Source organism: Excalfactoria chinensis, chromosome 1, assembly GCF_039878825.1.
Source record: "Excalfactoria chinensis isolate bCotChi1 chromosome 1, bCotChi1.hap2, whole genome shotgun sequence".
Taxonomy (NCBI): domain Eukaryota; kingdom Metazoa; phylum Chordata; class Aves; order Galliformes; family Phasianidae; genus Excalfactoria; species Excalfactoria chinensis.
The window spans coordinates 144,940,703-144,966,328 of record NC_092825.1 but is presented as its reverse complement, the minus strand read 5'-3'; the positions used below and the strand labels follow the sequence as shown (position 1 = coordinate 144,966,328).

Genomic DNA, 25,626 nt, shown 5'->3' with positions numbered 1-25,626 from the left:
CCAGTCTGTCCAGGTCTTGGTTGAGCGGTAGCACAGCTTTCTTGCATGTCTGCTGCCCCTTCCAGCTCAGTATCATCAGCAAACTTCTGAAGTGAACCATCAGAACCACCCATTTATCCAGGTAGTTGATGAAGACAATGAACGAGATTGGATCCAGTACCGACCCCTGAGAAATGCTGCTTACTTAACAAAAATACCCCAAATTAAATTTTATGTTTATCCTCTTTAAGACTCATTCCCAAAAGAAACTTCAGAACTAGTAAGAAATTAATCATGAAAGCAAACAAAAAACCACTCAACTCTAACTTTATAAACAGTTCCGAGCAACCTATCATCTGTTTACAATGTATCTTCAAAGAAAAAAAGATAAGAGGTATATGATTTCCACTTACTGTTACATCATGAGATTTTAATATTCAGATAGTGAAGATAACATATGGGCAGGTCTACTCAAGAAAAATAATGTTAGGAAGATTATGAGTCACTTCCTGTTTAAAACCACAACTGTTAATTACTAGTCCATCTCTTTTACTGCCTGAACATTAACAACACCTAATAAGGTTAGGGTGGATTTTCTCACTAAATTATCAATTTGTTTTGGCTAACAATTGTAAGTTGCTAAAAACTGTCAGATGCAAAAGTCCTGAAACTCTATGCTGACAATTCCAGTGACAGAAGCTCCTAACTTTCAAGTCAGATGTTGATACTGTTCAGTCTAATAAACCAACTTTCAATTATCAGCAAGTTTTAGGCAAGTTTTCTGCAAACAGTTTCAAGCCTTTGTAATATTTGAGACTAAATTTGTAATTTTGAATTGGGACACAGAGGAAATCAAATGAGTACAGAACACGAGGAGGCCCTGACAATAAAATACTTGGGTCAAGCGGACCTAAAGGATGAGCACAAGGTTTTACTACAGTCTTCTCAGAAAAATCACTGAAAATAAAAGCAAAGACAGAAAACATTCAATTCTTAAATGTATAACAATTGTCTCAAAAAAAAAAAAAAAAAAACAACAACAACAAAAACTCACTACTGAGCAATTTAAAACAGATTTTAAATAATATCACTGTAACTTCTATTCAACTTTCTAGAACCTTTAGCAGAAGGCAATAACAGCATGCTTAACTGATTTCTTTTCAGATTAGAAGTAGCACTAGCTAGCATTTGCAGTATTTGCTGCATTGCATGCATGATGCTCCTCAATCACCTCAAAAGCATTGCTTTTACTGTTTGGAAGATCTGAGGAAATGCAAACAGAACTCTTCCCCCAAGGCTGAATAGTCCTCATCTGCAATTAATGAAATTAAATTTGAGAAGAAAGCAAAGTTTTGTTTTGTGTGTTGAACGCCCAGTGTTGTTACTGAATTATTCATTGTAGGTTAACCTCACATTAACACTATGTTCACATCTACATAAGTCCTTCTAGGGTATATGTTGCACTAAAAGAATCACTGAAAAAAAAATACTGTACCTGCTGCTGAGTCAAAACAAGAGCAACACAAGTTACATGAAAGTTCTGCTGGCTTTTAAACTTCTACTCGATTATCCGAAATCACTTATCAAAGGTTGCAGCAACAAGTGCAACACAAGACTAAGTCATTTTATTGCTGATAAAAAACCTTCTTTTTTTTTTGGGGGGGGGGGGGGAATGGATTGGGGGGGGTGGGTAGGTGGGGAAGTGTGAGTTCAGAAACCTAGAACATGCTAAAATTTTTGAAACTGACAAACTGATTTTGAATCACTGTATTTGTCTAAACTAGATGGCTCCAATTCAGTAATTACCTTAGGGGAGGGCTATACATTTTACAGGAGAGGCCCATTTGTCAGGCTGCATCCAGTTAAACCTACTATACTACTATCATTTTTCCATAGGCGTTTAGGCAGTTAGCTTAAGCATTCAAGAACTAATAGAGATGTTCTTAAGTGGCAGCAACCACTCAATGACACCAAAGTGAAATAATTGAATTGAAGACATCAAACAATACTTGTGAATTGTTGCCTATGGTGGTTGATTTGGCTGTACAAAAAGAAGCACTGGTTTCTGAACAACCCAAGGTGAAATCCCAATTTGAAACTCTCAAGTAGCCTGCAATCACAAGTGATTATCACTACAGCCCTAAGAGTCATTTAGTCACCTTGATGTCTCACGATCTGTCATCACAATATGAAGTTACTCAAAGAACTGTAAATCTAACAACATGTTTTATACAAGGACAATGAAATATGAGTACTAACATACCGGCATTTCTTGAAAAGTAATGACCTGATGTTTCTTCCATCCTACTTCTCAGCTATTCTCATATTCAGTAGCAGTGCAAGATCAATACTTGTATTTATATGCAGAAATAATACAAAAACTAGTGCTGTTTGGCAGCTTTCTTTGTACTATCACAAAAAAAAAAAAAATCGACAAATTACAAAATAACATTTTTCATAGGCTACCACTGTAAGATGGAATATTACAGTAGTTAAAAAAGAAGTGGCAATACAGGAAGACAAACTGGTCCAAAACAGTTAAAATACAACCATGGTGAACTATTTACTATAAGTTCCAACTTGCAAGCTCTCAGAATGATACTGGACTTATAAGAAGCCTAGATGACTCTGTGATTTTCTTTTTTTTAAACAAGCATGTTACAACATCTGACTGTCAAGACGTTTTTCCAAAGACTTATTTTTACAGACACCGAGTAACACACAGAAGCATCACTACTCCTAAGTCACCACAGGAGAACTGAAATATTTTAAGAGAGATGAGGAAGAAATTATTTTGAGAAAACAAGCTGCATCAGCACAAAATGACTACCCATGAAAAGCAATTACTTCATTTCTCTCTTCTTTTAGTTTCTGTGAGGTATAAATGATACCTCAACAAAGTTAACACCATAATTTTAATATTTCTATTGTGTAGCTTGATGGTTTATCTTCCCACATTTAAACTTCATCATAACATCTATCACGGTTGTTTCACAATCCAGCATAATGTCCTTTTCTTGATCTAGACAGAAGATGAAACAGTTGACAATGAGTCAGTTGAGAGTTTAATGGTTAGACTTAGGGCAGACCAATACAACATTGATGTTGGCTACTGTAAGGGAAACTGTTGATCACAGACTGAACCTCTGATTAGCCATCTGAGGCAAGCGATGAGTCAGCTGCAGGAGCACAGGTGAAGGAAATTCAGCTGTGCTCCCAGAAGGGGTGGAGCTTAACTCCACCTCTCCTAGATCCTATTTAAGGGCTGACCACCACTAAGGTAGTATCTCTTTCTGGAAATTGCTCCTTTGTGGAGTTTTTGTGACAAGCCTTGACACTGGTGAGCACCTATCTTGACTGAATGCCTCAGAATTGGTGAGTCTTTTCCTTTGATACCCTTTGGCTATCTATTTCCAGCTATACATAACTATGCTTGTATTATTCCAACTATACAGCTACTCATAATCTACACAGGAAGAAGCTGATGAGGACTACAAGAGACCTCACATTCACAGGCCTTGATCTTTATGGGGGATGTTAACCACCTGCTGGAAAGGCAACAGAGCAAGGCACAAGCAAAGCATAAAGTTTCTGGAGCACATGGATGCATAACACACCGATTGAGGAGTCAATTAGGGAAGGCACTCTACTGGACTTGGCATTTAAAGAAGAAAGAACTAGTTGGATGCATCTATGGCTGCAGCAACAATAAGACAGTGTTGCTCAGCATCACGAAACAAGCAAACAAGGCAAAATCAGAATCCCAATCCTAAACACGAAAAGAACAGACTCTGGCCTATTCAGAGGCTTGCTCTGAAGAACCTTATGAGAGTACACTCCCCTAGAGAAAAGGGTGCAGGAGAATTCATTTTCAAGAATCATTTTCAAGCTCAATAACAGTTTGTTAATACATGCCAGAAATCAAGGAAAGATGACAGGAGGCATACATTGATGTACGAAAAGCCCCCTGAAAAATAAGGAAACATAGAAGAAATAGAAGCAGTGTCAAGTCATTCAGGAGGAATACAAGGATGAAGTTTGAGTGTTCAGAGATGGTTTTATAAAGACAAAGCCCACCTAGAGATGATTCTGGCATGAGATATGAAAGACAGGGAGAACAAGTAACAAATGGAAGAGTAGGAAAAACATGAGCCCAGTGCCAAAGGAGGTAGAGAATCAAGTCACAAAGAATTTTGGTCACCTCCATTACTAATGGTAAAATTAGCCTTCAGCAATTAGATGTTCACAGTAAAAGTCTGAGTAAGGACAATGTACCCTCAGTGGAGAAAGATCAGGTTAGGAAAAATTTAAATAAACTGCACGTATGTCATTGCAAATGCTGAGGAACCTACCTGATGATACTGCAACACTACTGTAAACAATTTTCTGAAAGGTTGTAGCAATTGGCATAGTATTCTGAGAAGAAGAAAACAAACATTTCTTCTGTTTTCACTAAGGAAAAGACAGAGGACCTAGGAAACTTCAGGTTTATCAGCCTGATCACCTAGAAAGGACAAGGAAGTGACAGAGCAGTCAGCTTGGATTTATGAAGAGGAAATCGCACATGACCACCAATCGGTAGCATTGAAATGGCTGCCTTGGCAGATAATGGGAGAGTAATAGATACTGTCAATCTCAATATCAGTAAGGCTTTTGGGTCCCTCAGTCACAACATCCTTACACAAAGTGGTGAAGCACAAGCAAGATAAATGTGGACTGAACACTGACTACATTGCTGGGATCAATGTTGTGAATGACAGGACAGAGTCCTTCTTCAAGCTAGTTTACAGATAACACAACATTTGGAGAACTATTATACGTTAGATGACTGTGCCACCATTCAGACACACCTCAGCATGCCAAAGAAATGGGACAACAGGAATGTTATCCAATTTAACAGAGGCAAATGTAAAATCCTGTGTCTGAGTAATAACCTCATGCATCTGTACACACTGACAACTGACTGGAAGGTATCTTTACACAAAATTATTACCTTGAACATGGTCCTCACCAGGAAGTGGGCTTTCTATGCAAAGACTGTGGCAACTCAGACAGAGGGTCTGCTCCATAATGTGGCAGTTCAGGTTTCTGGCTGCTGGGAGTGCCTCGGCCTGCTGCTGACAGGGGAGGATGGGAAGGATGTGACTTGCGTGAGGTGTGAGCAGCTAGACGAGCTGCTCAGCCTTGTGGTGGAGCTTAGGGAGGAGGTAGATAGACTGTGGACCATCAGAGAATGCAAGCGGGAGATTGACTGGTGGAGTGACTCTCTACGAGAAAGGTGCAGAGATTGCACTTCCCAGACTGAGGGAGTATTGGGAGAAATGGCACCTCTCTCTCACCATAGTCAAGCAGGGAGAGACAGCTTGAGAAGAGAGGAGGAATGGCAGGTCTCAGCTCGGCGTCGCAGGCGACCCCCATCCCGACCTACCTCGGTTCCCCTGGTCCCTCTCTGTAACAGGTATGAAGCACTGAAACCAGAGGGAGAGGTGAGTGATGATGATATGGGAGCGCTGCCACCAAGCTTGCCCAAGGTGAGGCGGATGGCTCCACGTTTGAAGACTGCCTCCTCCAAGAAAGAAAGGAAGGTGATAGTTGTGGGTGACTCTCTCCTGAGAGGAACAGAGGGTCCAATATGTCGGCCTGACCCTACCCACAGGGAGGTGTGCTGCCTTCCTGCGGCCCGGGTCAGGGATATTTCTAGAAAACTCCCCAGCCTTATCCACCCCTCTGATTATTACCCTTTATTGATAGTTCAAGCTGGCAACAATGGGATTGCTGATAATAGCCTGAAAATTATAAAAAATGATTTTAGGAGGCTGGGGAAGTTAGTTGATGGAGCGGGCATACAAGTAGTGTTTGCCAGTATTCCTTTGGTGGCAGGGACAAACACCGAGATAAGCAGGAAAAGCCATCTTGTAAATGCATGGCTAAGAGGCTGGTGCAAATGCAAAAATTTTGGATTCTTTGATCACAGGGTGGTCTACTCAGCACCTGGCCTGAGGTCGGCTGATGGGAATTGCTTGTCTCCGAAAGGGAAACGGATACTTGCCCAGGAGCTGGCAGGACTTGTAGAGAGGGCTTTAAACTAGATAGGAAGGGGGAAGGGGATAAAGCCAGGTCTGCCAGAGATCGGCCTGGGGAAGTGGCATTGGGATTAGGAGAGAGGCGAGGGGCTCAGCTGAGGTGCGTCTACACTAATGCACGCAGCATGGGCAACAAGCAAGAAGAGTTGGAAGCCATTGTGCGGCAGGCAAACTATGACCTAGTTGCCATAACAGAAACGTGGTGGGATTGCTCCCATGACTGGAGTGCTGCAATGGATGGCTACAAACTCTTCAGGAGGGACAGGCAAGGAAGGGAGGGCTGGCGGCGTGGCTCTCTACGTCAGGGAATGCTTTCATGCTGAAGAGCTTGCGATTGGGGACAATGTGGTTGAATCCCTATGGGTTAAGATCAGAGGAAGGGCTGACAAGGCAGATATCCTGGTGGGCGTCTGTTATAGACTGCCAAACCAGGATGAAGAGACAGATGAGGTGTTCTACAAGCAGCTGGCACGAGCTGCATGGTTGTCAGCCCTTGTCCTCATGGGGGACTTCAACTTCCCTGACATATGCTGGGAGCACAGCACAGCACAGAAGAAACAGACTAGGAGGTTTTTGGAGTGCATAGAGGATGCCTTCCTGATGCAGCTGGTCAGAGAGCCCACAAGAGGAACTGCCCCACTAGACCTGCTGTTCACGAACAGGGATGGTCTGGTAGGAGATGTGGAGGTTGGGGGCTGCCTTGGGCAGAGTGACCATGAAATGATACATTTCTCAATTCATGGTGGAGCTTGGAGAGGGAATAATAAAACTGCTACCTTGGACTTCCGGAGGGCGGACTTTGATTTGTTCAAGAGACTAGTAGGGGGAGTCCCCTGGCATTCAGTCTTAGCGAACAAAGGGGTCCAAGAGAGCTGGTTGCTCTTCAAGAAGGAAGTCCTAAGGGTGCAGGAGCAGGCAGTCTCCCTGAGCTGCAAAATGAGCCGGCGGGGAAGAAGACCGGGGTGGATGAATAGGGAGCTGTTCTTGAGGCTCTGAGAGAAAAAGAGAATCTACCGCCTGTGGAAGGAGGGACGGGCAACTGAGAATGAATTCAAGAAGTCGTTAGGATGTGTAGAGGTGAAATCAGAAAGGCAAAAGCCCAGCTCAAATTTAACCTGGCCACTGGGGTGAAAAGGAATAACAAACTCTTTTATAAGTACATTAACAGTAAGAGGAGGACAAAGGAGAATATCCACTCTTTATGGGATAAGGCTGGGAATGTGACCACTGAGGATGAGGAAAAGGTGGAGGTTCTGAATGCCTTCTTTATGTCTGTCTTTAAAGGTCAGACCAGTTATCCTCAGGGTACTCCTCTCTCTGAACTGGTAATCTTGGCTGGGGAGCACGCTAGCCCCCCTGTGATTCTGGAAGAAACGGTCAGAGACTTACTACTCCAACTGGACTGCCACAAGTCCATGGGGCCAGATGAGATCCACCCGAGAGTGCTGAGGGAACTGGCAGAGGTGGTAGCCGAGCCGCTTTCCATCATCTACCAGCTCTCCTTGTTGACTGGTGAGGTCCCAGAAGACTGGAGGCTTGCCAACTTGACTCCCATTTACAAGAAAAGTTGTAAGAAGGATCTGGGGAAAACTACATGCCTATTAGCCTGACCTCGGTTCCAGGGAAGGTTATGGAACAGATAGTCTTGAGGGAGATCACGCGGCATGTGCGGGATGGCCGGGGGATCAGGTCTAGCCAGCATGGGTTCATGAAGGGCAGGTCCTGTTTGACCAACCTGATCTCCTTCTATGATCTAGTGACCCATCTGCTGGATGAGGGAAAGGCTGTTGATGTGGTCTACCTAGACTTCAGCAAAGCCTTTGACACTGTCTCCCATGGTATTCTCCTGCAGAAGCTGGCAGCCCGTGGCTTGGATGGGTACGCTCTCGGCTGGGTAAGGAGCTGGCTGGAGGGCCGGGCCCAGAGAGTGGTGGTAAATGGAGTTAAATCCAGCTGGTGACCGGTCACGAGTGGTGTTCCCCAGAGGTCAGTCCTGGGGCCTGTCCTCTTCAATATCTTTATTGATGACCTCGATGAAAGCATTGAGAGCACCCTCAGTAAGTTCGCAGATGACACTAAATTGGCTGGGAGTGTGGATCTGCCTGGGGGTAGCGAGGCCCTACAGAGGGATCTAGACAGGCTGGAGAGCTGGGCTGAAGCCAATGGGATGAGGTTCAACAAGACCAAATGCCGAGTCCTGCACTTCGGCCACAACAACCCCAGGCAGCGCTATAGGCTTGGGGTGGAGTGGCTGGAGGACTGCGTGGAGGAAATGGACCTGGGGGTACTGATTGATGCACAGCTGAACATGAGCCGACAGTGTGCCCAGGTGGCCAAGAAGGCCAACGGCATCCTGGCGTTTATCAAGAATGGTGTGGTGAGCAGGACTAAGGAAGTCATCCTGCCCCTGTACTCGGCATTGGTGAGGTTTAACTCGAGTACTGTGTCCAGTTTTGGGCACCTCAGCACAAGAAAGATATGGAAGTACTAGAGCAGGTACAGAGAAGGGCAACGAGGCTCGTGAAGGGCTTGGAGAATCAACCCTACGAGGAGAGGCTAAGGAAGCTGGGGCTGTTTAGTCTGGGGAAAAGGAGGCTGAGGGGAGACCTTATCGTGCTCTTCCAGTACCTGAAAGGTTCTTACAGTGAGAGTGGGGCAGGTCTCTTCTCACTAGTGACATGTGACAGGACGAGGGGAAATGGCCTCAAGTTGCGCCAGGGCAAGTTTAGGTTGGATATTAGGAAGAACTTCTTTACAGAAAAGGTAGTTAGGTACTGGAATAGGCTCCCCAGGGAGGTGGTTGAATCGCCATCCCTGGATGTGTTCAAGAGCCGTTTGGATGTGGTACTCAGGGATATGATTTAGCAGAGGTTTTTTTTTTTAGAGATGGGGTACTGGTTAGGCTGCGGTTGGACTTGATGATCTTCAAGGTCTTTTCCAACCTGGCTAATTCTATGATTCTATGAACTGAGTTAGTCTGCAGAAGCCAAATTCAACTATACTATGATTCTCATTGTTTACATACTGAAATAAAATATGACCACAGAGAAGGTGGCAACTGTGCTTATACATTACAGGAGTATGTTTTTTCTAATCTGGTGTTTATCGTTTTCCTGGTGCTGTGCCATGTTCCTGATTAAGCTTCCAAGTAGAGACATACTGAGCTTTTCATCTGCTCACCATCTGGATCAGCAAACAGCAAAGTTAGGCAAAAAAGCAACTCTGTATGGAAATTAGTGTAATAAAAACTATAATACTACACAAAGCTAATAAGAATGTATGGTCCTATTAAGGCAAGACAATTACTTCAATCAATCCACACACTTTTGACTATAACCAACACCCAAGTGTACACTTAGTAATGCCTGCCAAAAATGTTTGCACATAGCAATGTGAGCTGCTTGGTACAAATGGATCAATGTGGACAGTGTGTTTAGCACCTTTAACAAGACTTTTCCAAACTTCAATGATGCAGGTAATCTAAAATATTGTCCTTGGGAAGTACTTCAGAATCATTAAAAATGCTGTTTGAGAATGAACCAAAAAGGTTAATTTTACCATTCCCCTGTCGAGCATGGGAATGTTCAAATTTCGCTTCATTCCTGTACTGGGTGTGGTTAGGATGAAGCAAGTTTTTCCTCATTGTAGCTCACATGGCACTGAGTTTTAGATTTGGAACCAAAACAATGCTGCAACACACTAATGGTAGCTGAATGTTGTAACTTGAATTATGTGGCAAGACTGACAGGGGGAGCTGCAGGGATGGCATCTGTGAGCAGAGGGTCAGCTCAGCAGCTGTCCCATATCAGGTAACAGCCAGCCTCAAAAGGTACCCACTGCTGGCCAGAGTGACAGCCAGTGCATGTCTGGATGATCATGGTTAAAAAAGGGGAGAAATGTTGCACAAAAGAAGCTGGAAGAGGGGAGTGAGAAAATGAAAGAGACAGCACTGCAGACCCCAAAGTTAGCACAGAAAGAGGGCAGGACATCCTTTTGGCACAAAGCAGAAATTCCGGGAGGCCAATGGTTGAGCACACCATCCCCCTGCAGTTTATAAGTACCGGAATAGGCTCCCCAGGGAGGTGGTTGAATCGCCATCCCTGAATGTGTTTAAGAGCTGTTTGGATGTGGTGCTCAGGGATATGATTTAGCAGAGGGTTTTTAGAGTTCAGGTACATAGTTTCCCTATGGAGTTACTAAATACCACCAATCCTACCAGAAAGTTATTTGTGAGGTCTTGATCTCCTTCACAATAATTTAATGCTAATTTTTTACTTCTTTATTTTTGAAAATAAATAAATAAATAAATCAGTTTATTTTCCTCGTTCTCCAGGGCTAGTCTGAACTTACTTCAGCTCTGAAGAGAAACAAGTTACCTGCCAAGTAAAGTCAGCTTCTTCAGCCTAAACCACATCATTTACACCACTGACATGTATTTCACCATTTTCTTATACTCATAACTAGATTTTCCTGTTGAGAAGAAAATAAATAAATAAAGAGATGGTGATGCTTTCCCCCATCCTCCATCACTATGAAGTGCAAAGAAAGGGTCAAGTACTTCAGGTTACCTACAGAAATAATTTGTTGTAATTTTGGAAAAAAACAACAAAGAAAAAAAAAAAAAAGAAGAAACTTGAGAACAATCCTACAGCATGACCTTTCTGAATTAACTTCACTTTATAATTTTATGCAATATATAGAAGTTGTCATGAAGAACTTCTACACTGGCTTTCATTCATTTTGTTTCTATGTTTGTATGTAATGTTTTTTTTTTCCCCTTGGAATAAAGCCCTTGTTGATGTTATTATCTCCAGTAATACTTGTAATCTTTCCCAGCTTTGCATCACCTATGACCCTTTTCCACCTACAACCTCAATTCCAGCATTGAAAACCCTACTATAGAGATAGCACAGTTCAGGACCTAGGACAGAGCAGTTTCAAACATGCACTGCTGAAGTTAGATCTGGAATAAAAGCAGCCACGTGGTCCAGGTTCTGGATGGAATAAATTACTTTTCTGCCTAGTAGCTGGCATGATGTCTTGTTATAAATTGAATATGAAAATTATATTGGTGAGATACCAATGTTTTAGTTGTTGCTCAGTAGCACTTGTGCTAAATCAAGAATGTTGCAGCTTCTCACAGTGCTCTGCCAGCAAGGAGAATGATGGTGCATAAGCTGGGAAGAGACTGAAAAAGGACAGATGACCCAAACTGACGAAAGGGATACCCTATAATATACTACTGTAAGAGAGCTGGCCAAGGGCAGCTGTTACTGCTCAGGAACTGGCTGTGCAACAGTCAGCAGATAGTGAACAACTGCCTTGTGCGTCACTTCTTTTGTATATCCTTTTCTATCCTTTTCATTTTGGTTTTACTTTTTTTTTCTTTTTTTTTTTTTTCTTTCCCCTCCCCTCTCATCTTTTCTGTCTTATTTAAATGTCTTATCTCAACCCATGTGTTTTACTTGTTTATCTGATTCTCTCCTTCCTCCCTCTTAGGTGGGAGTGAGCAAATGGCTGCATGGTGCTCAGCTGTCTGCTGATCTAACTACAATACCCAGACAGGGCCCATCAAAAATCCACTTTGTCTAATTTATCACTTTCATTTATATTACAATTTTTTACAGTATTTTTAGAAATACATATTCCAGAGTACATTGAATCTTCTTCATCCACTTTTTATTCAAGCACACTTAATCAATTTGCTTTATTTTGTTCTTTCAGAAACTCGTATATCTATGAAGATTCAAGGTAATTCCAAATAGTTATCCCGGCCACCAGGCAGAGGAATTTCATCAGGCTTGTGAAAATACCCAATGATACTCAAGCCTAAAATTGCACATCTTTTTAATTGTGACTTCCTTTCATAATTCTAAGCAATTTCTCAACCTTATGACATCACACTGTACTAGCACTATTACTATGATTTTTAAAAGAATTAGACTTTGCCTTGAAAACCAAATTTTTGGAGGCCTAAGAAAGAAGGATTTTATTCAGGCAACTGGAATATCCTTCCTAAACTTCTCCATTATAGTTTGAAAACTAGATACCACATGTACTAGAAATGAAATTAACACCAAATACAAAATTGATCTGACTTGTATTTAACTAGATGAGAACTGCAGAAGTGCAAAGCAGTATCTAGAAAATTCCCTTCCATAAATCAAAACATTTCATAAGTTTATGTTACTTTAGAAGCAAAGAACACACCAGGAAGCACCTCTACCTAGTATTCACTGCACAAAAGAATGGCTCCTCAATCCAAATAGGTGTAGTTTCTTTCCTGAAATTATGTAATTTCTCACTTATTAGCTGCAATATTACCTATGAAATCAGATGTGAAGTAAGTATTCTACATCGAGTTCTTCAGCGCAGAAGAAAATTTGTATCTCTTGCCTCTACGATTTTAGGATTGTTTTTCATTTGCTATGGTAAAAATAAAAAGTAAATCAGTCATAGTAAGAACAATAATATCTGCGCCTTCAGCCACATGTCTAACTAAATGCAACCACAACAACTGAAGTGTGTACAATGCCACTTTTTTTAAGAATCATATTGGGAAAAAATTAATTTGGAAAACAGGCTCCATGAAATTTAGGAAGAACAATACTTACTAATAAATGATCAAGAACAGCAGATAGTGACATGCCATCTTCACTGAATAGCACAAGACAACTCCCTAGTGCATCCTACTGAAAGCCTACCAGTCTGCAGTTGCCAATGGTCAACATTCTCTGGCAGTATATTGTAGTAAGAAAATGCAACAGAGAATCCATTGGTTTGAAGAGAAATAGAAAAGATATGATCACTTTTGAGAACACACAAGTATAATGAAGACATAGGAACATATATGTTAGAAAGGATACTATAATGGCTGGCAGGAAAAAAAGGAAATGCAAAAGAAAGAAAAAAAAGTGAGTCATTAATTACAATAACTCACGGTGAGAAAATCAAATAGAGAGATGAGACTGTAACACTAAAAACTGGAGAATAAATTTTTGTATGGGATGTATGGGAACTGTTAAGTCATGGCCTGAACCACTGATTGAGAACTTGGGAAAAGGATCCAGTCAGCCCTAGGAGCATAGGTGAAGGCAATTCACCTGTGCAACCAGAAGGCACGGAGCCTGGTTGCACCTCTCCTAGACCTCATTTAAGGACTGATAGCCACTGGGGAAGGATCTCTGGTTGGAGATCCCTCCTCTGTGGAATTTTCCTCTGTGAGCCTAGATCTTCAGAGATGGGTGAGAAGTCCTTTCTCTTTCCCATATAACACCTTTTTGTTGTGTTAGTCTCTCCTTTATCACCTTCCCATCATGTTGACCTTTCTGATTGTTACAAAGGACAAGCTCACTTCAATCTAGCGCAAATGACTGGCTGCAGATCTGTATAAAAGTGATCACTGGATTAAAGGTTCAGCAACAGAAAATATAAGTAATATCAAAAATATCGAGACTAATGGAGAAATAAAATAAAGAGTTCAGATTTTGACCCTTAACAGGAACCTCACCTAAATATTTTTAAAGACTGGCAGAGCCCACAGTCAAAATAATCTAAATGCTATGACACTGTAACACAAGCTATAAAAGCAACTTCCAGTTATTTTCACTTGCAGACCTACAAAGTTCTGGGAGCAGTTTGGATCATTTCAGTGAATCTAAAATCACTAACAAAAGGCTTACCATTTCATGAAAGAGTAAGACCTGCTATTACTCTCCATTTCAGAAAATCTATACTATTGTTCACAAACTACAGTTCAAAAACCATTATCTTAGACAAATATGCTTAGGGATATGAGTAGAATCATGGGAAGAAAAAGAAAAATGAGGAATGGTACTAGTCTAACCACCTCCAGATTTACACGGGGACAAAAAGCTGATTTTTGTTTCGTTTCTAAGCTGTGCAACTGGTACAGCTTTACACTCTTTAAATTAGTAGAAGAAAAACACTCACAGTTTTCACAGACTGAAGTTGTCAGAGACAAATCACACACAAAGAAAGAAGTATCATTCAGTTGTAACAAAAAAAAACAAAACAAAAAACAACAACAACAACAAAAAAAAACCTTAATCCAACACATATATCAGTCCAAAGGAGCTATGACAAGTCATTTACTAAGGAGTACAGGTTACTTTAAAAAACAAACAAATAAGCAACAACAAAAACAACCTACCAACTCGAAGAATAATAAATATAAACATACAAAACCTATATACCTTAACATAGTCATTTACAGTACAAGTAGCCCATTCTCCTTCACCAATTTCTAGTACTCATCCCTTGAGGTGGTACAATAGCAGAAACTGTCTACAAAAGTCTACTTAGCAAGAGTGTATCTGAAATCTAAGAGCTTCAGTTAACTATAAGACTACTATTCCAATCAAAGTCTCAGTCTGCAGCACTGTTCCTGGCAAGAAAAAGAAACACAGTGGTGTATTTGAAAGATGCTGTGAGGAGTCATGTTTCCAATGTAAACAAAGGACATGGAAAACAGCTTGCAAGAACATCTCATCATGAAAGACTGTTACTGATATATGTGCTCTATATGAAGACACAAGTAGTCACAGGTGAAGAGAAGAATTACTAAAGCATCTTCAAAATATTGTGGCCAGGAGAAAGACCACAGCACAGCATAGGGCAGGGAGTGGAAGAAGTGCTAAATAAAAAATAAAAATTAAAAAAAATTCCCCACACCCAGGCGAAGACAGCAGAAGCATAATTTCAATGGCAAGCTTCTAGGAAACAGAAAGCCTATTTAATGCACTCAGCAGTGAAGGGTGGTTACTTCTTAAATTACTCCCAACTACCTCCTAACTTTAACTCCTTACCTTGGCCACTTAACATGTCCATCAACACATCAAGACTTTAGAGCAACTAGCATAATTGGAACTAAAACATTAACAGTCATTTTCTCCCACTTCAACAGTGCAACAGAACCACAAAAGATCCCCACCCACAAAATAACAACATAAAAAGATTGAATAAATAGCTGATGACTCTGGAACACACATATATATGGCCTTAAATCAGTAGGTGGTCATATAGAAGTCAACAGACTGGCCAGGCATGATTTGCCCTTGGTGAAGCTGTGTTAGCTTGTACCTCCTCATGTCACACATCTTAACATATATTCCAGGAGGAATTTAATATGCCAGTTTCTCTCATCCTGTTAGAAGTTCTGTATTTATAGTTGTGGGTTTTTGTTCACTTGTTTTAATGTTCATGTATTAAAACTCCAAACTTTTGAACTTTACCAGAATATTCATTCAACATTTGCTGGTTTAAAGCACAGCAGACAACGTAACATGAGTTTAATGTAACTCAGTTAATTACCAGAAGTATAAAACTAATAATTGAGTCAGGTTGCATTGCCACATTTGAGAGCTTTGCCACTGTGAGAAACCAACACTTAAAATCACATTCACACAAACACTCAATAATCAATAATCCACATCTTGATATTCAGGAAGGATAAATTATTTTAAAAGTTTAGAACCCATTAAGCACGCTGTTTTGGAGCACACTGCGCAGTATAATCCTCAAAGTTGGCAACAATACTAAAAGATCATTGAACATCAAGAATCTAACAAAGGAAAATACAAAATGCCTCATCTAAGCTTTCAAAGTTCCTATGAGACTGCTGAAGCTGAAACCAAACAGCAAATAATAGGAAAAAGGAAGGACACTTCCTGAGACAATTACCATACGAATACTAAAATACCTTAAGTAATAATGACCAAATACTGTAGCTGAAGAGTAACAAATTGACATGTTCTCCACATAACTGTCTTCTTTATCCACAATTACATGTTCAGAATGTCACTAAGAGCTCACACAGTAGCTCCTGGGTTACTGAACGCACTCTACTACAAGCACGGTTCCAGAGCTAGAAAACCTAGTTACAGGTTTTCTGAAACTTCTGTTGCATTCCAGCTAGTGTATAATTGAAATTGTGATGGGAAAACAAGAGGTCCCATATAGTATTATTTTGTATTCCAAAATAAATAATGAAACCAGACAATGTGATTTTATCACATGCATTATTTCTTTTCCAGACTGAACATGTTCCTTGTAAGAAAAAGAAGGTATTAACAGGACAAACATGTCTTGTAGCACCACTAGACTTCCAAATAAATTCCCATATTCATTTTTGCAAAAATGGATATTTGTTTCTAGCAATCCACAAAAACTGAATATTTGTTGTGTGGTTTCCACACTTCACCCTTTAAAAGGCACTCAAATTTTAGCTCATTTGGCATGGTGGTTTCACTCTGAATTTTTGTTTTAAATTAACTTGATTTATAAGTAACTCTGTCATCAGCCAGATCACTTGCTTCTTTCCAGCTTTCACTATGCCTTCCATGCTAATACTGCAGAAATAGAAACCATCTTAGACTAAGCATCTACTACAGCATCTCAAAAACAACTATTCTGTAAAACAATTTCATTATGACAATATAAGGTAAAGAAGAGATGTACAAAATACATGGATTTAGTTGATAGTTAATCCCTACTAACCAACAGTACAATACACAGAATATTCTGAGTTGAAAGGGATCCAATGGATCATTGAGTCCAACTCCTGGCTTCACACAGAATCATCCAAAAGTCCACCTATATATCTGAGAATGCTGTCCAAACATTCCTTGGACTCACACAGCTCAGTGCCATGGCCACTGTCCTGAGGAGTCTGTTCCAGTGCCCAGCAACCCTCTGGCGAAGAACCTTTCCCTGTCACCAAACCTGACCCTCACCTGATGCAGCTTCATGCCATTCCCTCTGGTCCTGTTGCTGTCATTAGAGTCTAGCAGAGCTCAGGGCTTCTCCTGTACTCCCTTTGTGAAAAGCTGCAGGTCACCATGAAGCATCCCTCCAGTCTTCTCTGGGCTGAGCAAACCAAAGGATCTTTGCTGTTCCTCACATATCTTGCCCTCTAGACCCTTCACCATTTTCATAGCCCTCCCTTGAGCACGCTCTAATACACTACAGTATTACATCTGTCTTGTACTGCGGCACCAAAACTGCACAGAGCAGTTGAGGCTACACCAGAACAGAGCAAGACAGTCCCTTCAGTGGACCAGCTAGTAGTGCTAGCCAACATTACCTGCTTCATCTGAGCAGAAAAGAGATTAACTTAATTCCTGGCTTCTTTACTTATGAGCATGAAGGCTGTTCTGGATGGTCAGTGAAATTAAGAACCTGTTGTAATCCAGAAAGCAAAAAAACTTCTCACGAATATAGGAATTTATTTTATTTAATTATTTGAGTAATTAAAATTTTGAAGACAATCAGTACCAAAAGTTTTGCTGAAATCTAAACAGATTACATTTACTAGCTTCTCTTAGTCAATGAGGTGAATAACCTTTTCATAAAAGGAGATTAAGTTCATTGAGCAGGACTTTTTCCTCATGAACCTATGTCAGTTGTTCAATGATTACACTGTCTTTCAAGTGTTTTTTAATAACTCTCAGAATAACCTTCTCCATAACTCTACCGAGCTCTGAAGTGAGACTGACAGACCTATAATTACCAGGGTCTTCCTTCTTGCCCTTCTTGAGAACTGAGACAACATTTGCAAGCTTCCAGTCAAATGAGACCTCCCCAGTTTTCCAAGAAAAATAATTGAACAATGTCTCATGATGAAATCAGCCGCCCTGATCCCTGGATGAATCCCATTAGGCCACACAGACTTATATACAACCAGCTGGAGCAGCAAATCCTGCACAAGTTCAGAGGTGGCACAGAATTTATTGTTCCTGCAGTTACAGCTCTCTAACTTGGGGCTCTGAGGATCCCAAGGGCTCATTATAAGTGTTGAAGACAGAGATGAAGAAGGTATTAAACATCTCTGCTTTGCCTGCAACCCTATTTGTAAGATATGACCACCCTCAACAATCAACAGACTAATGATATCTTTGCTCCTCCTTTTGCTGTTAACATACTTCAAAAAGCCCTTTTTGTGTTTTTGTTTTCCCCCCAAAGTACTGACCTGCTTCAACTCTAATTATACTCCCTTCAGTGTCCAACAGCATCTCTGTAGTTCTCCCATGCTACTCAACCTCACTTCCAGTGGCCATAGACTTTAATTGTCTGCCTAAACTCTAGAAAATCCCTGCTCAGCCAAGCTGACTTTCTGCCTTGTCTACTTGACTTGCAACATTTTGGACCTGCTTGCTTCTATGCTCTTAAGAGGTGATACTTAAAAAGTGATCAGCAATGACAGACCTCAGTGCATTCTAAGTAGAATTACCAGGGCTAACAAGTTCTTCAAACAGCTTCAAGTCTGCAAGTCCTAATATCCAGAAAGATAGTAAAATGAAATTTACAAAACACAAAAATTAAAAAAAAAAAAAAAAGGAAGACAAATCCTTTTAACAGAATAAAGAACACATAATTCTTCACAATAAACACCACTATAATATTTACTAGTCTCTGTGTGAATTACCTATGCATATTAATCTTTTTCAGTCAATCGAATGCTTCCAGGCTTTTTGCAATTAAAGTTTTGTTTTGTTTTTGTTTGTTTTTTTTAATAATAAAAGAGACAACATCAAGTCTCAAACAAATAAAAACTTACAGCTTTTGTGAAGACTTCAGATCAAAAAAAAAAAAAAAAAAAAAAGTAGGCTTTCTGGTGTTCCAACTACCCAAGTACCAAATGAGCACACATTTCATATATCCAAATATAATAAGCACTGTTTCTATGCATCTACATGTTTGTTAATAACTCGACAGTAGAAATGTGAAATGTTCCAGTAGCATTTCTCCAACAAAATTTTGAGATGTAAATATTTAAAACATTCCCCAGTCAAATAAGCATTGCACTACTGAGCATAAGAAGGGGCATAAAGGAAAGCTTAAGAATTTCACTTAGCTGTGAAAGGCCTAAACAAAGCTAGCGATAAACCTGCTCCAAAGGATGTATAATATAGTGCTCTGAAAACAGATTTTCTGGCCAACCTCCAAAAATTTCTTAATCACCCAGTTCATCATAAAACAAAAGTTGGCTGCCTCTTCTTCATTCAAAATGGCTGAAAAAACTGCCATCTGATTTCTGGTCAATAGCAGAAATCTTGTATTTCAGTCATTACTGACATTTTCCTTGGTCTCACAGCAAGCTATTTCACATTACATTTGTTGAGTTTTTTTGTGTTGTTTCTTTTTGTCTGTTTCCTCCTGTAAACAAATACAAGCTTTTTTTCTTTTTCCACTTTAGTTAAGGATTTAATTTAAAAGAGACAACCCTAGCAAAGAAGTAATGTACAAAAATATATATATATAAAACCCAGGGGAAAAAAAAAAAAAAAAAAAAAAAGCCATATTTTTAGACTCCTGGTGCTTTTAAATTAATTGACAGGATGTTTCCAGTGGGGGAGAAAAAAAAAATAAATAAATTAAGAATCTCAAGAGCTCAGCAGGATAAAGGGGAAATGATTTTAAGCTGAAGGAGGGAAAATTTAGGTTGGATATCAGAAGGGAGGTTCTTTACTATGAGAACAGTGAGGCGCTGGAACAGGCTGCCCAGAGAGGCTGTGGATGCCCCATCCCTGGAGGTGTTCATTGCCAAGTTGGATGGGGCCCTGGGCAGCCTGGTCTAGTATAAAATGTGGAGGTTGGTGACCCGCCTGCAGCAAGGGGTTGGAGCTTGATGATCCTTGGGGTCCCTTCCAACCCAAGCCATTCCATGATCCTATGAATCCCTCTAGTAAGGACCATGAAGAGTATATTCAATGTTGACCATTATTCAATAAATACTGCTGCATTTCTGATACCTAATATTACTACAGAAATCCAGACAGTCCTCACAAGTAATTTAAAATGCATATGGAATTCAAGAAGAACCTATCTAGAAGTGATTCTTGGATCTGCATGATGTTACCTCTACAGCTGTGGAGTTCGTGTTCTTCAGACAAACAAAAAAATATATATTTTTGTTAAAGACCAATTGATAAGCTGTAAAACAGATGGGAAACAATCAGAAATGAGTAGAAATATACTCTGAAATAGTAATAGTTTATCACTGAAATATTAAAGACTTGTATTAATCAAAATTGTACAGTAAAAATCTTCACTAAAAGACAAGCCACACAAAAGCCATAACAAATTTATTTTGAACTGTACTTGAGAAAAGGTTTCAAAGAACACAATAAACCTACCTGATAGTTCTGACAATAAGCAAGTAAAAGGAAAGGGACTGACAGCTCAAGGAACACCCTGAGATGTACAAGAGATAGTAGCAGAAGTTCAGCTGGATGAAGATGTTTCTTAGGATTAAATTCCAAGTGATACACTTGAAGGCAGCAAAACATGAAAATCAAAAATACTTTTTAAAGTACCATATTTTGCACATACAAAGTTTCAAGAGCAAAAGCAGCTAATGATTTCACAGAATCATAAGGGCTGAAAGGGTCCTCCAGAGATCATAGAGTCCAAGCTCCCTGCCAAAGTAGGTTCCCTACACCAGGTCGCACAGGTAGGCACTTAGGTCTTGAATATCTCCACAGGAGACTCCACAACACCCCTGGGCAGCCTTTCCAGTGCTCTGTCACCCTCACGATAAAGAAGTTCTTGTACACATTTATGTAGAACTTTCTATGGTCCAGTTCCCGGCCGTTTCCCCTTGTCCTGTCTCCACACGCTGCTGAAAAAAGCCTGACCTCGCCACTTTGCCCCCCACACCTTAGATATTTATAGACCTAGATCAATCAGGTCCCCTCTCAGTCTTCTTTTCTCAGGGCTAAGCAGATCCAGTTCACTTAGCTTTTCTACACAGGGGAGATGCTCCAGGCCCTTCACCATCTTTGTGGCCTCCACTGGACTCTTTCCAAAAGGTCCCTGTCTTTTTTGTACAGGGGAGCCCAGAACTGGACACAGTATTCCAGATGAGGCCTCACCAGGGCAGAGTAGAGGGGGAGGATCACTTCCCTCAACCTGCTGACCATGCTCTTTTTTAATGCACTCCAGTATGCCATTGGACTTTTTGGCCAGGAGAGCTCCTCTCCAGCAGGTCATCCCTCAACCTGTACTGGTGCATGCAATTATTTCTCCCTAGGTGCAAGACTCTATGCTTGCTTTTGTTATTCTATCTATATATTCTATACTTCCATTCTACATATTCTATACTTCTATTATTCTTAGTAACAGAGGACAGTTCCATCCACTCATAAGCCAGTATGAGTGAGTTAACATTACAAAAACAAAGTTTCTACTTGTCCTCTAAAGAGGCTCATACTTCCTACTACAGCTCTATGACCATGACAGCCATAATGTCACCGGTAGTCATTTTCATATATTTCAGTAGCCACAAAGCAGGGATTACAAATTGAGCACACTCAATACATTCATCTTCCCAACCAATCTTGAATATCAGCGGGAAATGTACTTGTCAAGCCATTTGACTGAAGATGATGTTAAATTACAGGATTAGAAACATTTTCCTGTTCCCTGTCATAAAACTGTTAACCTGGCACAAGTGACAAGAGAAACTGCTTCTCTCCTTCCACCTCTCCACACAGAGACTGTGCAGCCCTTCCCCTCATGCTGTCACACGTTTGGGTAGGATCACAAGGTGAGTCAGATTGCGGAATTAGTCTGGATTACAACAAACCATTTTTGTCAAGTTAAAATTAACCCAGCACAACTCTCTAATCTGTTACTGCAACATGGTGGGGGCAACAAGCATAGCAACCAAACTGTCTCCTCTGGAGACCAAAAAGCATTCATAACACCACAGACAGCACTACATGAGGAAATGCAAAACACTGCTAGCTCTGTTTCAAAGCCAATTACTCCATCTTACTCAGCACGTGACATTCGCTGCTTTCAGATGACAGCTAGCACAAACACCTTGCAAATGTGAAATTAATCTTACAGTCAGTTTTTAAACATTCTTCACAATGCTTAATTTCCCTGTCTGTGCACAGGCATTCTGATACTGTTTTCTAGTTCTTAATAAGCATTTAGATCAGGGTTGGAATAAAATTGCTCAGTGAGGCACTGACCAGACTATTTCAAGTGCAGAACACAATCTTGCAGACTTGAAACAAAAAAAATTACGTCAACACATTTCAAGCACGTTGTACTATCACTCCTCAGAGTAAAGAGTCTTCTCAGAGCACAGGCAGATGTTATTAATGTCTAAAAGCCAATTTTAGCTTAAGCTACTTCAGTATATTTTTATAGCCACAAACACTCTCAGTGAGAGATTAACAGGGTTAGATTTTCCATATAGATTAATTGGAGGTTAAGGTAATAAGGTTTATAAGGAGTCTTCATTTTACCTGATGCTTATCTACTGCAGTAAACTACGTGGAGGCACAAATTGCTTTGCAGTATCTCTTTAGAAAGTGCTGGAGATATTTAAAGTTACAATGATAAACGATAATTTTAGATAGCATTTTTGAAATTTCTTTTTAAATACTACTAAGTAGCTGAAGATCTCAAACCTTCAACAGGAATGTTTTGACACTGATACAGAAGGAGGGTAGAGATTATGAGCAGTACACTGGCTGCCATCATCCAGTACAAGAGATGCTGGAGGTCAGTATCAAGATACATCAGCACTAGCTAATAATAAAGCATTAAACCTCTTAAAAGTCCTACTACCCAGTATTGGCTGTATTCCCCAAAAGTAACTAGCAGTCATTGACCTTGAGACAATCTGTTTCCCCCATTTGGAGGATTCAGGCACCTTGGATTTGCTCTAAGATGACACAACGTAGCCACAAGTGAATAAATCTGGTCTTCAATACCAAAGGTATACAGTAACTTTTCAATGTCACTTTCTATTTATTGCCAGCCTCACAATAACCTGTTAATCAGAAACACACTTGGCAAGAACACAACACAGGATACCCTGGAGTTAAAAGTAAATACATTAAGTATGTCAATTAAAAGAAACACAGAAACTGACGCTAATTTAAAGCTGGTATTTTCTACAACACTATGTTGAAAAGATACTGGTGTAATTCTGATGAAACCAGAAACCACTGAGGAGACAACAAATTCAAAACTACAGACACGTCAAGGTAAGAATTCAGGTAGATGTCTGAATGCCACAGAACAATCACATGTCTGATTAAAGTTCAACATAGACTTCCTTACAGCGAGAACTTGCAGTTGCAGGATTATGTGCTCAAAAGCGGGAAAAGAAAACGTGAAGGGAAAAAAACGAATTCTTTTAGCTAAGTGATAACGAAAGTAAGAAAACTCTGACAGGTACTACGCATGGAAATAGCATACATCCATACACACTACAGAGATATACACACAGACACAGTGTATATAATACTGTGTTTGCATATATACATGTGTGTAAAGAAGTATGGTTTCCCTGTTGGATACTATGAAGAGAGTTCAGTAATTACAAAGATGTCACATGCTAACGTTTGAAAACCCACATCTGTGACACCACCCAAGAGCAATTTGGGAAAGTTACATTATTCCTCTAGTTTCTTATACCACGCCCCTGCTATACGCACCCTTCTTTAGGGAATAACTCCAGCTTCTAAGCTCGGACACAAACATAAAAATAAAAATTAAAAATAAATAAATAAATAAATAAATAAGGACGAAAAAAGCAGAACACATGCAGAGATGCCAACCACCTCGTGTCTTACAGCCATCACCAACTTACAACAACAGCAACCTCAGTGTCACCTACGATCAGGCCCACCCACATCACGGTCTGACACCGCTCAGGGATTCTCACGCACGAATCGCCCGTTCTCGTGCCATCCACAAACCCAGCACCCTTCAGAGTCGAACAATGGGGCACACCCGGGCACTGAGAGATGCCAAGGAACCGCCACTCTTCGGCCCCCTCACACAAAGGGCTCGGCACGGGCTCCTCCAGGCCGGGGGAGGCGGAGCGGTGCAGAGCAATAACGGGGGCAACGGTTCCTCACCCCCCTCCCAGCAGCCCCGCATCGTCTCATCCCGCAGCGCTGCGGTCTAGCGGCCTAGGTGAACCGCGGCGGAGCAACAGGCGGGCGGGGGCAGCCGCCTCCCTGTGGAAAGGGCTTCTCCAGCCACCGGACGGTGGGGGACAACCGGCACGGCTCCGCGTTTGGGCACGGGGACAGCCAGGAGACAGTGGCCTGCCCTGGAGGCCTCCCGGGGAAGGGAGGAGCGGGGATGTTGCGCTCCGTTTCGATCTGGGCGTGCTCCCGCTCCGGGCCAGCGGGAGGGGGAGGGGAGGCGGCCGCAGGTGAGCGCTCCACCGGCCTCGGGGGCGGCAGCGCCATCTGCGCCGTGACGGAGGGCGGGCGGTAGGGCCGGGCTGGCAGGGCGGGGACGGCACCCCTGTGGCCGCATCGCCGCTCCCCCCACCCCGAGGCCGCGTTATCCGCAGCAGCAGCCGCATGGCACGGGGCGGCGAGCGAGAAGACAGCTCGGGGAAGGGCCTCTACGACAGCGCGGGTGGGGGAGGAGGAGCGCGTTACCTGCCCGGGTGGCTGCCCAGCTCCCGGTCGCTCAGCGCCGCCGTGTAAATCTTCCGGTATCTGTCGGCCAGGGCCTTCCCCGAGAGCAGCAGCTGGTAGCGGCCCCGGCAGCCCGGCAGCGGCGGCAGGGCTCCGGGCAGGGCTCCCAGCGCGCCGCCGGAGCCCTCCTCGGGCCCCATGGCCCCCGCAGGAGCGGAGCCGCCGGAGAGGAAGAAGAAGCCGCCCTCTGCCCCGGTGCAGGAGACGACGGCAGCTCCCGCAGAGGCGGCGGCTGCGGCGCTCATCCCCTCCCCGCCCGCCCCCTGGTGGCTGCGCTGCCCGCCGGCCCGGCGCGCACGCAGGCGGCTCCCGTTGCCTTCACCGCCGGGGCCCGGCCATGGGGAGGCCGCTGACGCCGCCGCCGCCGCCCCGCGGGCTGCGCATCCACTCGGGCCGGGGCCGGGCTGCGGAAACGAGCCCGCTGCTCCCCTCGGCGGGGCGCTGGGCCCCGGCTGCCCCTCCGGCCCGGACGCAGTGCCGGCCGCCGCCGCTCTCTCCTGCAGGCGGACGCACCGAGCTACGGGTAGCACCGTACGCCTCGGGACCGGCGGCCCGGCCGCTAGCTTCCTCCTCCCGCGACAGGGGGCGGAGGCCAGCGGCTGCCGCTTCCTCTCCGGAGTTTCTGCCCGGCGCCTCCGCCCTGGCCGCGCAGCCGCCCGGGCCCCACCTCCCTCCCGCCGCCAAGCGCATGCGCCGCCCCGCCTCCCGTGCGGCCCCCGGGAAGTGCGGGGCGGGTGGGTGTCGCACCTGCCTCCAGCAGCCGGCGGTCGTTCTCAGCGCGGAGGGGTGCTGCCTCCTCAGGGCGGGGTGAAGCGAGCGACTGTGTGGGCCGCGGGCGCCTGAGGAGGGCCCTCGTACTTACCCAGGACGGAGGGGAGTACTTCTCTTTCGCTGTCCCATTGAACTTGGGCAGAACGCCCGGTTCTAGGGGGCTGTCACTGTGCTGACCCCTTATGCTACGATCTCTGCTCTGTCTTGAGGCCTTGCGCTGATGTGACCTACTGCGGCACCGGCCTCTCATGGCCTTTGTGCTGTGTCCAAGAGCAGGTCAGGCTCCTGGCAGGGAGCAATACCTTCTTAGC

The 25,626-nt window shown here is 42.7% G+C and overlaps 1 protein-coding gene across 3 annotated transcripts in view; it reads right to left on the bottom strand.

Moving 5' to 3' along the window:
• MYCBP2 (MYC binding protein 2) overlaps window positions 1-25,214 on the bottom strand; it is a 184,362-nt gene extending 159,148 nt beyond the window's left edge. For 2 of the 3 annotated variants that reach the window (XM_072353271.1, XM_072353253.1), the window contains exon 1: window positions 24,506-24,887. In XM_072353271.1, coding sequence (XP_072209372.1) covers window positions 24,506-24,789 — 284 coding nt within the window. In that variant the 5' untranslated portion in view covers window positions 24,790-24,887. Of the gene's footprint in view, window positions 1-24,505 lie in introns of all 3 variants that reach the window. The other variant, XM_072353261.1, reaches the window with a different exon arrangement.
• Between the last annotated feature and the right edge of the window lie 412 nt (window positions 25,215-25,626).